At 38.6% G+C, this 12,009-nt stretch overlaps 1 protein-coding gene and 1 non-coding gene across 2 annotated transcripts; both read left to right on the forward strand.

The window, feature by feature from the left end:
- Positions 1–1,097: 1,097 nt before the first annotated feature.
- LOC111320809 (uncharacterized) lies at positions 1,098–9,538 on the forward strand. The gene is made up of 3 exons (XM_022923508.2): positions 1,098–1,595; positions 3,916–7,009; positions 7,318–9,538. Exons 1-3 carry the CDS (start codon positions 1,178–1,180, stop codon positions 7,778–7,780), a joined length of 3,975 nt encoding a protein of 1,324 aa, XP_022779243.2. The 5' UTR covers positions 1,098–1,177; the 3' UTR covers positions 7,781–9,538.
- A 269-nt stretch (positions 9,539–9,807) lies between these two features.
- Trnaa-agc (transfer RNA alanine (anticodon AGC)) lies at positions 9,808–9,880 on the forward strand. The gene has a single exon. It is a non-coding gene; the product is annotated as a tRNA-Ala (tRNA).
- The last annotated feature ends 2,129 nt before the right edge of the window (positions 9,881–12,009 follow it).

The following is a 12,009-nucleotide window of genomic DNA, read 5'->3' on the forward strand; positions in this document are numbered from 1 at the left end:
GGCTTTTCAAGGCGCGATTGCATTCAAATCTCCCGCTTCAGTGCCCATGAATAATTGATGATGTCCAGGCATCTGCGCGATGCGGTAGGCGTCAAGAAGGACACCACTTACATCGCTTCCGGTACAGCTCATTTCATTAAATGCTGTGTTAAACATTAAACTTAAGAGTTGTTCGCATTCGCAGTACGTGTGAACGGTATGAAGGCTTTCCGACCGTTTTTAAGCATTTCTTTAAGCGAATCTGGCAATCTTTCTGGATATCTTGAGTCATTTTTACATGTGCCCCAACAGTAATTCCTAGCTGCAACCATTTTAGAAAGTTAGAGCATATTTTGACCGAAAATAGTCTTGCTTCTGACACGTTTCGCATACAGCTCCTTGTAAAGACTCCGAGTGTTTGTCCTAAACCAGCGGGGGATCCAAAGATGACATATTTATTTTTAGACCTGGCGCGCAGCGCCATTGGATTTTATCCTCCAAGGGACCTCTTTTACGCGAAATTCCCTAAACGTAGTTAGTTTGCTTAAGAGCCTTACATAAGCTTCACATGCAATAGGGTTTAACATAGGCATCATTTAAAGAAAAAAGGCGGTGTTTTGTTGTTTCGTCATTTAATGCTATAATCCTCATCTTCATATTTTATCTAATATTTGACATGAAGATAACCCCAATATATTCGAGATCAAGATTATTCACCAAGCATACTTAAGAGTTGTTCGCATTCGAAGTACGTGTGAAAGGTGTTTATACCTATGCGTGAACACCAGAATTAGTTTCATTAAATGTGATTATTTCATTTACAGACTACTGCACGATATATATTTCAACCGTTACAAAGATTTTCTGAAGCGATATAAAATCACTTCCTGATTGTACTTTCGTCTTTACATCCTGCTTATACAAGGATGAAAATGAAAGGTGTACGCGTGAGAGCATACATTTGTAGAAGACTTCAATGAGTTAAATACAGCCATCGTAATAACTTTCTTTTCCATGTTTGTCGCCCATTGCTTTGCAAACCTGCACAAGTTAATTCAGGAAACGCATTCTCAAACATGTTTATCTTCCTTTACGACACGTGACACTTTCGTTGCCAAGACAACATAGCCCGAAGCTGAAAGTGGGTGACAAGCGCTTCACAGCAGTTTGGAAGCCAACGAAGAAAAATTTACTTGAAATGGCTGAAGCAAAATCGGTTCGCTTTTCTCCTATAATAGAGGAAAGCCCGGACGATATATCTACTGCAAGCTCTAACACGGATTTTTTCCCCCACAGAAAGAATATGGAAGATATTTACATTGCTAGCCTGACGAAGAGCGCCAAAAAATATCACCTGCCAAATGAAAACGAACAAAGGCTGATACAAAGGCGCAAAAAGGGTCTTCTGGCACTTGGTTTCGTTCTTCTTCTTGGGATTACCGCAGTTGGAATATATTTCGTTACAAGAGAACTGTCAAACCAAGAGCCATACCTCTACAGTGGAGCAGCAGTGGAAAGAGGCAAACATGAATTTGCATCAAGGAACATGACTTTGCATTACTTATCTTACTCAACCATAATTATGGACTCCCCTGTCACCAAAAAGCCTTCGCTTGGTAAGTTTACCCTTGACTTCTTTTTTACCTTTTTTTGTCGTTGCGCATTACGCATGGTCAGTATAATTTCTACACCCGTCCATTAAATTGTTCATTGAAGTTATTGCTCCAGTGATCATAACGTTCACAAACTGATGTCCGTAAAAGTTTATTCGACTTCTTACTTTGTTAAACGAACACCGTGAGAACTAAAATAAAAGTACAAAGAAATTACAAATGAGATCGTGTACATAATCAGAAGAAAATACATTTCATGCGACTCAAAAAGTCACAAGACAAAGGAAAAATAACAATTTACAATTAACGCTATAACGATGTCGTGCAACTTTCGCATAAACTAAATTGTAAGTCTTAACTTACTTCACAAAACGAGAAATCGCAATTAAAGAAAGAATGATACAAATTGCTCAATTAAATAAACTAAAAGGCGTAAAAATGTTTACCTTGGTGCCGCTATCACTAGAATAATTAAAAAGGTTTGAGCACGGCGGCTAAAACTTCGCTTTCAGTTGAAAGATCTTGCGTCAACTGATGACAACGTAACCTCTTCGCTCCGACGAAGGGCTAACGCTCAAAACGTCAGCTTTTGTAATCGTCACGGTGGCCAATTTACCATTTCAACTTTGTTGATATATCCAAATTATTTCGTTACTCCCACCGACGCAGTCCCATACAGTTTCTTTCGAAACTATCAGCCTTTAACCTCTATACAGCTTGCGGGATGTCGCGGCGCTTTTCGTTTAACAGTTACAGAAGTCTCTTCTATTGCCCCTAAAATTGACACTAAAACTGCTATGTAGAAAATAAAGGAGACTTTTATTTTAGGAAAAAGAAGAAAAAAACAGGTTTATTGAACATCATCCGTGAGAACGTAGAGAAAGGAAATTCTTTGCTTCAATGAAATAAAGCGGATATTCTCGAAAGTCTAGAGACTCTTAAAACCTTCTTGAGAGCTGTTGTTCGAGCAATCATGATTGGTACACAATTCATTTTCGCCTCAAGTAGCAAGATAATAAAGATGTGTTTATAGAAGAGGAAAGGACAACGTGAAAACATTGCGAGAACCCTGAATGAATAAGAAGATGTAGCAGCACAGGATGGCCATCATTAAATGCAGGTGTCTATTGTGGAATAAGAGCCGATAAGCGATAAGAAAGAGCTCGTGATACACAACTTCAGGATGGGTATAAATCTAGCTATGGAATTTGCCTGTTCCAGGGCTAGGTTTTTTTTTTGTTTGTTTTACTTTCCTTGTTTAACTAGCTAGGTTTAATTTTTTTTGCTTTCCTAGTTTAACTTTCACAAAACAAGGTGCGTGACACTAATTTTCCTCTTTCTAAATGGATTCATTTTGTCGTTTTCCTTGTAACGGATATGTTTCCATTCTTGTGGTTCCATCATTGATGGCCACCTGCCGCGAATAACTTTTAAACTGTCGTTAACGCCTTTTACAGAAGCATATATAATCAACTGACTTTTCTAGAATTACTTTATCAAGAAGAGCCGACTTTACCTTGGGTGATTTGAAACCAGTGCTTAGTTTGGTAAGCCCCATGTAACAAAATTAACACCCTTATGCTGTCACACTCGAAAAGAGGACAGACTCTAAAAGCTTCAGTGTCAAATGATATGTACTGATAAGGTGTGATATGGAGAAGTTTGCGAATGAAAGTCAGTCGTCTTTAAAAAGCCGGCTAAACGAGGTCATTTTTGATATTCCGACATAATAAGCAAAGTTCGCCTCAGATACAATGAATATATGATGTTCATATATTTTGAACTGCGGTTGTAGATAAGTATGATGCACGATCCTCGCAGTAGAGAGCACTATTTATGCAATAGCGAAAATCAGATCTGAAAAAAATCAGGCCTGTACGGGATTCGAACCACTGACCTCTGCGATACTAGTGCAGCACTCTACCAATTGAGCTAACAAGCCAACTGGGAGCAGGCCGTTAAGTTGATTCGTAATAAACCCGTGATGATAAATCAGATACAATGAATATATGAAGTTCATATATTTTGAACTGCGGTTGTAGTTACGTATGATGCACGATCCTCGCAGTAGAGAGCGCTATTTATGCAATAGCGAAAATCAGACCTGAAAATAATCAGGCCTGTACGGGACTCTTTAGTAGAATTCAACTTAACGAAAAATTCATTAATTATAATACTTTGAAACTGTTCACAATCACCGGGGGGAATGCTTAAGTCCAATTTTCAACGCTAGTAACGTTATGAAAATTCAACTCCTTGATAAAATGATTACGTTGTGACGAGTTCAAAATTCAATTTTCAAAGCTGTTTTCATTTTTTACAGAATACAGCAGGACACAGGCTTCAATGCCCTCAGTTAAGGCATCACACATTTTACCATCAAAGCCAAGAAGTCCCATTACTAGAATGTTTACACCAACGACCACCTCCGATTCAACAAGCTTGAGGAAGATCACTGACACAAAGTGGTGGAATACATCATCTTTCTTGACACCAAGCTTTGCATTTGTAGTAAGAAGATCTTCCTACTTCGTCATGAAACAGGATTCCCTTGGATTGATCAGCTATGCAAAGACCATAAATTCACCTTTCGTCACACAAGGAAGCTCATGGGAAGATTACCACACGAAAGCAAGTATTCCATTTGTAGGGGTAAACTCGATAACAGTCTTTCCCACATCAACTGCGTCATCTGTAGGTGACACCCGGTCTTCAATACCTGACATCAGCGGCAACTCCTCTTTTGGCCATAAGGCCGGCACTTTGGCTATATCAGTTGGGCCATATTCACCCCCGAGAAATGCAACTTCGGTTAAAGGATCGCAGCAATCCTTCTATTCCAGATATGCCTCTCCTTGGTATGCGTCTCAAATTGCAAAATCAACAGATATTGCACCCTCGAAATCCGATTCTAATTCCAAATCAGCGTCCAATAATTTTCAACTAGCAACTAAGAAAGGCGAGTTTTCAAAATATTTTTATGCAAGGCTCTCTTTTCATCCATCTGGTTCTGCTAGTAAATCGAGAAACTCCACAGAAGTTGCTACAAGCAGAACGCTTTTGGAAACCACTTTAGAGTTGCCCAAAGGGGTGACCAAAGTATTAACGAATCTGACCAGCACTCGTATCATGAACTCTCCTAGTGAGGACCGATCATTGGACCTTTTAAATCAAATACAGACGTCTCATTCAAGAAGCTCTACAGCTTTGAAAAATATTACAAGAGAAATGTTTATATTTTCAAGCTCCAATCCTTCGTCATCACACGATCACAAAATGCACTCTCATCACCGCAAAAGTTCGTCACTGATGCAAACGTCTCTTTCCTCAAAAGTATCTCAAGATACTGATGCACTCCCATCGTATTTGAGAGAGGATCAGTTGACGCCGTATACTTCAATACGTTCCGTGGCTAGGGGTGCTATTACACAGAAGCAATCTTCACAAAAGAGTTTTAAAGAAAGTATTCAGAAGACAATGTTTCCATCTGCGAGTTTCAGTGATGTTGAAACTATTTCAACATCACTTCGGGAAATTAAAACAAATTCAAGGCCTTCGCCATTAATTTCTTCTCAAGAGAGTGACGTAGTTTCTTTGCAAGCTACTTCAGACAACGGGTTTCATTCAATTTCTGGAACTATCTCGCCATTAGAAACAAGCCATAATATACACGCGGGCCATAATTCTGAAACATTAACTGTTCGACAGATAACGTCTCTTAAAAGCACAGGCCCCCTTGCCAGTGTTTTGCAAACAAGCCCATCATACGAAAACAAAACCCTGTTTGACACTACCTTGTTGCTGATGACGAGAATCTCTAGCAATGAGTTGTCAGTATTGCATCCACTGTCCAGTCATTTTCTTTCCCCAGCAGTTAAACCAGTTTCACCCTACGCCTCATCTTCGATGCATGTGCACCAAGGCATTTCTTCCACAGTTGTCTCCAAGACAACTACTTCATTCAACTTTTCATCGCGGTACATATATAGAAATAGCTTCAACTTCTCGTCAACTCGTGGACATATTTCAGCTTACACAGACGTGAACTCGAGACACACCGGGAACGTTGGGTTTTCAACCATCCCTGTCCGCTCCACACCGCTGACTTCGGAGGCAAGCCCCTCAGAGTGCGTTTCAACGCCTAACCTTTTTAAAGGCGCGTCCATGCAGACCTCGACCAAAGGTACTAGCGACAAACCAACTGGATTGAAGGGCACAAGTATCTCTACCTTGTCAGTTTCAGCTTCCAATCCATCCGCTACATTGCCGAAAGACGTTGGGTATTTTTCGCGATCGCTACCGATTGATAAAATGGATGAAATGTTGACAAGTTCAAAAGCATGGGAAAGTAAGATTGTACTCTTAAATATAACAGCAGCTCACTCTCTTATCATCACACCCTCCTCATCTGTAATGTCCCTTTCGTCCACTCGTGGGAAAACCTCAAGTAAAGCAACTTGGCAAGGAATGAATGCCTGGGATTTCAGAGTTGGTGCCTCCGCATTTAAAAACGGAAGCTGGAAGTCCAGTACTGACTCATTACGAACCACAGGACTGACCATTTATAACTTTCCATCCCTAAAAACGACTGCAAGCTCACCTAACAAAGATTCAAGTAACACGGCAACAATTTGGAAATTTACTAATTCTATCAGCACCGGTCCATCCTCAGTACAATCCTCAGCGCTCTCCCTTAATCCGCCGCCCGTAACAAGTAGCATTAAAGTTACAAGCATGTCATCGAGCGAAATACCCTGGAACATATCTGCTTTGATACGGTCACTAAATGCCACAGCGCATAGGACCTCAAAATTGCCATCAAACTTGCACTACACTTCTACCTCGTACCTCAAATGGATACATCAGACTACGGATCCGTATCCTTCCAGCTCGGTGAAGCCCACCATCTTGGCAATTTCAAATTCTTCCAATCAGTTTCAAATCATGGACGGGTCTTTGCTAATAACTAACAGGGAATTTCACGCAAATCTGTCAAATCCAAACTCGACTATGTTCAAAGTCCTTGCTGTTAAAGTAGAGGCTATAGTCGAGGACATAATTTCCGTTGACGTGAAGGTGACGTCTTTTGAGGAAGGAAGTATCATTTCTCTGTTTAACCTTAAAGTGCCACATGGCGCACCATACAACGATTCGGACTACGCTGAATTATTGACTGCTGCCAATGAAACATTATGGCGAGGTCTTAAAGTAACGAACATCAATATTACCTCACGAGTTTATAAGGAACGTGCTGAATCACAGAATATTGTAACTGAAGAAAATAGAGGGTTATCAAATGCCACGTTGATTGCAATATTTTCAGTCCTCTCTGTGTTGCTGATAACTGTAGGGGTGTTTGGTTTTTACGTTTGCAAAAAGAAAGGATACTATGAGAGATCAACAGTTAAACCTGCCGAGTGAGTAAAAGGACGTTGACAGATAGATATTTACACCTAATTCGATTTTTTTTACCCAAGTGCCAGTAGCTACAGCATTTTTTATTTTTTGGTGCCCCTAAATTTAAACTGAATCAAAATTAACGACGAATAACTTAGATGCTTTTTCCTTATTTAGGAAATTTTTTGTTGTGTCGCTGTTTTCTTTTTGAAACGATACCTCAAATAGTCCTCAGCATACTCCTATTATTATGGCGTTCGTTACTCTTTAAAAAAATACAAGGAGAGAAAAGAAAATATTGTGAATTAAATTTTTTTTCACCTTTCAGCTCTCCAATTCCACCCTCAGAGCTTCGAAAAACTCAACCTGTTCGTCGTGATACCTGGGTTATGAGCGATGAACCATTTTTGAAAAAGGACGTCCCTAAGGATCACGACCAAAGAAGCGCATCATTTTACGAGACATTAAGCATGAGAGTCCTGGAGAGAAACGACGATAACAAAGAGGGGAGTTGTGATCCTGATCTGTTAAGAAAATCTACTAACTTAAAGCGTCCATTTGAACCAGATTGTTCCAGTGGCCAAGTAGCTAACTTTGCAAGTGGAAACGCCTTTCGATCGACATCACGATGCACGTCAAGCTCGCATCTTGAATTTGACGACTCTGAACGTCCAGTCAGTGGCTCATCGAGAGAAACCTATTTGAATGTCGCCGGACAATCCTCGCATTCCGAAAACGAGTGTTATAAGTGTGACCCACTTAAAACGATTGAAAGAGCTTATAGTCCTTAGCAGAATGATCGACAACAAGATATCACTTTTGAACCGGTTACATTATTAAGCTGACAAATTTAGTTGTGGTTAATAATAATAATAATAATAATAATAATAATAACATATTCATGCAGGATGGCCAATTCAGTTATAAAAAACTGCTATCAACATGGGTCCTGTGGGAAAAAAAGTGTTTAAATAATCACAGAAGCTGTCAAAAGATACGAGTCCAAAAGCAAAACAAAAACCACGTGCGAGCCGTTATGTAATAATGTCATAGAGTATGCGTGTCACGCATGACATCCCAACGTAACAGAAGCCACTGACACAATCTATGAACCTATATATGAAAAGAGATAGGACGACTAGAACTAGATTCAGAGATAATCTTGTATCCACGCTCATTCTTAGACAATGCCACGAAGTTTTAAATAGTTTACACAAATAACTCATGCTTCATTTGTTTATATTGACCATTATACTCGTACTTTAGTTGCTCTTAATATGTATAACATCTAACTTCAAACCGGGTTTTATTAAGGCGCAATACGTTGTATGCATCTAAGGTGATGCCTAGGCTTAAACTTAGCGTTGTAGATAGACACACAATTGATATAAGCTCGACAGCTTGTTTAGGAGATATGCAGCAAGATGGCTAATCTTAACTCTAAGCACAGATTTGTCAAACTCTCAAGTTACTCTTGCGTAATGGCCTCATTTCAGCTGTTTTGTTACATCTAGTTTGATATGTAAGATTTTACAGCCGTAGGCACTGAAACATACTGTTATTACTAACCTTGATCTCTGCTATACACGCGTGTATATATGGGGTTGCAGGGGCGTAGCCAGGATTTTTCAAAGGGGGGGTTACAGAGGCTACTCGCCAGATTGTCATGTCGACCTCCACGCCGTTCATGTTATACTTAATGTTACAGTTTTGGGATGAGCAGTGAGAGTATAGTGGGCAGGCCAAGATATTGTCATGGCGTTTTCACCACCTGAATATTGTAGATTGTTTGCTCAAAAGAAGGCTTACCAAGGGGGGGAGGGGGGGTCACGGGCACCCCAGGCCCCCGCTGGCTACGCCCTTGGGTTGATAAAGTGTAGGTAGTCAAGGTGTCTGGAGATCGGTTTAGTTCATCCTTCTCTGTTTATTTGCGTCCATTGAAAAACAAAAACAAGACAAACAAGGCATCGTTCAGACATCTTGAATGAAAGGATCAACTCAGATGCGGAAGAAAGTTTTGAAACAGATTAATTACAGAGAATGCCAAATCTATTGCGAAACTCATCGAAGTTTTAAAATTGTTGTTGTGTCGCGTTTTGCCATTCAATTACTGTCAAATTGAAAAAAGAAAAGAGAAAAACAACTAAATAATAATTTTTTTAAAAAAACCCTTTATTGTAGTAAAATTTTTCAAGAAGTTTCGGGGTTAGTAAACCAGATATATTAGCATTACATTTATCTAACATGATCAATACTGCCTTCCAAGATAAAAATTAGTGATTATAATTTTGAACGACGTTTCGACCTCGCTGAGGTCATTTTCAAGCTGATGAAAAAGAAAATTTTTACATATATGTACTAAATTCGTGGGAATGATAAAGGCGATAGAATATGTAAATATGTAAACGCTAGGCGTAAAATAGAAGTGATAAAATTGCAAAGGAGACAATACGAATAAATTAATATCAGAGTAGACGAAAGTAAAACTATAAATTATGCGAAGATACCGTAAATTATTATAAATATAGCTTTGCGCGGATTGAATCTGACTGTTTGTTCAAGCTTGGCTTAATTTCTTTTATAAAAAGCATCTCGCAAATTAGGCAGTCCAGTTTACTTTTGCATTTCTTCAGGATTTTAAAACTGTGATACAAGTTACTTGGGGTATGCCCATGCCGCTTTTTAATGTGGTTCCCGAATTTAGTACATATATGAAAAAATTTTCCTTTTCATCAGCTTGAAAATGACCTCAGCGAGGTCGAAACGTCGTGCAAAATTATTATCATTAACTTTTATCTTTAACGGCCAGCTCCCAGTTGGCTTGTTAGCTCAATTGGTAGAGCGCTGCACTAGCATCGCAGAGGTCAGTGGTTCGAATCCCGTACAGGCCTGATTTTCTTTTTAGGTCTGATTTTCGCTATTGCATAAATAGCGCTATCTACTGCGAAGATCGGGCATCACACGTAACTAATTTTTATCTTTGAAAAGCTTTTCTAAAAAACTACTTATCAAAATACTGCCTTCCTTGTTGTAAAAAGCCCTATCAGGATAGAATAAAACTTCGTCAAAACCAATAACTCAAAGAAACTCAGTAAGAATGACTGCAGGGCATATGCTATGACTAGCAAGTTTAACTGCTAGCCTTAATTAACTGCATGCCTTAAAAATTCAATTGAACCATGTGTTACTCTAACTGTATGATGAGTTAACCTTGGAAAATGGATGCGGACCCACAGGTAATGCTTCATGTTCGAAACACTAATTTTATCAGAACCTTGGTAAACGGAGTTCACCAAATTCGAGTTCGTCCACTTAATTCAGCTAACAACCTTCAGCTGTAATTTTTGCAACGAGCTGAATTAGGCATACGTTTTTTTAATTGCGCTTTACTTTGCTCAGTATATGTGGCACTCATTTTTAAAAATAGTTTTTGAGATTTTTCTAGATTTGTGAAGAGTTGCAATCGAGATGCAAAAGGAAGTGACTTGATATGTATGCCTTTTTTTGAATACACTAATCGCGATAATTTATCATAACTCGTAAAACCACACGATTCAGTCAAGGTTTAATCCTTTGGAATGGACGAAAGAGATGCCAGTTCCTTACAAGAGTTCGTAAAATCATTTTCCTAGTTTACCTTATATTTAACAATTATTCCACGAGCGCGCGTTGGATATGAGATGATAGATAGCCAACGAGGCGTGTAGCGCCGAGTTGGCTATAATAATCTCATATCCAACGCGCGCTCGTGGAATAATTGTTTTATTAAAAATTCCCCCAAGAAATTATTATTTTGTGAGAAGAAACCGGATTTTTTAGCTCCCTTTTGATTTTAAGCTGACGCGTACGCTTACCATATTTGTAGATTATGGTATATTGGCTCATATACCATAATGGCTAAGCCAATAAAAAGTCTTGAATTGCATTATCCAATGATCCAGTTTTAATAATTAGTGTTAGAGCGTTCATTAGAGTTTCTATGCCCAGTCGCTATGGTAACACATAATACACGATGCTGTTCGTATGACGTGGAGACAGAAGGAGGCCATATCATACACAGTATGATAAGCTACATGTCTTACACGGAGAGTCATTGTATAGCATAGGTAAGGTATGGAATTAATTTCTATAAAAAAAAGGCAGGTTGACGAAGAACTTTTTATGCTTTGAACGAAGTAAACACCAATGAATTTTACTCTGAGTCATAACTGTGTTCCAATTGGGGTGTTCCAATTTTCAGAATTGCTATGTAGTCCATTATAGGGGAGCCGGAAACGATTTCGTTACCAAAAGAATCAGGAAATATTCAAAGAAGAAAGAATTTGCGCTTAACCGCGATTGAAACTAAAACGAAAGCAGTAAAAATAAGTGTTCTTACATTTCTTCACTGTCTAGCAGTCAGCCTAAGGTAACTTTTATCAAAAGTAATACGACTGCTCTAACTTCCTATTTTTCGTGAACGATTTTTTGTCTACCACCAGTTATGAAGTAGGAAGGTTTCCTCCGTCGGTACTTCAGTTTGTCTAACTGACCCCTGTGGCACATCTCATAATTAATTTGTTGACGTATATTTTACTCTTGAAATCTGGTTGTGGATCTGCCAACTGACAACTGAACGTGAACCATTTTTCATACAAGGTTCAGTTATGATGATGATGATGATGAACTTTATTCATGTGTCAATTATGAAATAGCAGTAACAAAACCACTAGGTAAGGACACAACAAGATAATTTAAATAAAATAATATATAAATAACTAAGTATTAATATACGATTAAATAGCATAAAATATACGAATATTACGAGTTATGCGAATATTACGAGTTATACGGGTTATTCTTGAAATACCATTTTTTGCGAATGACTGTTCAAGTTAGTAATGCATTTTAATAATCTCTCCTAGTTGAGTTCTTTCTTTCTTTACCTCTGGAATATATTCTGACACAGGTTGATTTGAATGCAGTCATTCCTATGTTTTTCCGACACATTGTCTGGATACAGGTGACGTATTGTTTAGAT

The sequence above is a fragment of the Stylophora pistillata genome, chromosome 10, assembly GCF_964205215.1.
Source record: "Stylophora pistillata chromosome 10, jaStyPist1.2, whole genome shotgun sequence".
Classification (NCBI taxonomy): domain Eukaryota; kingdom Metazoa; phylum Cnidaria; class Anthozoa; order Scleractinia; family Pocilloporidae; genus Stylophora; species Stylophora pistillata.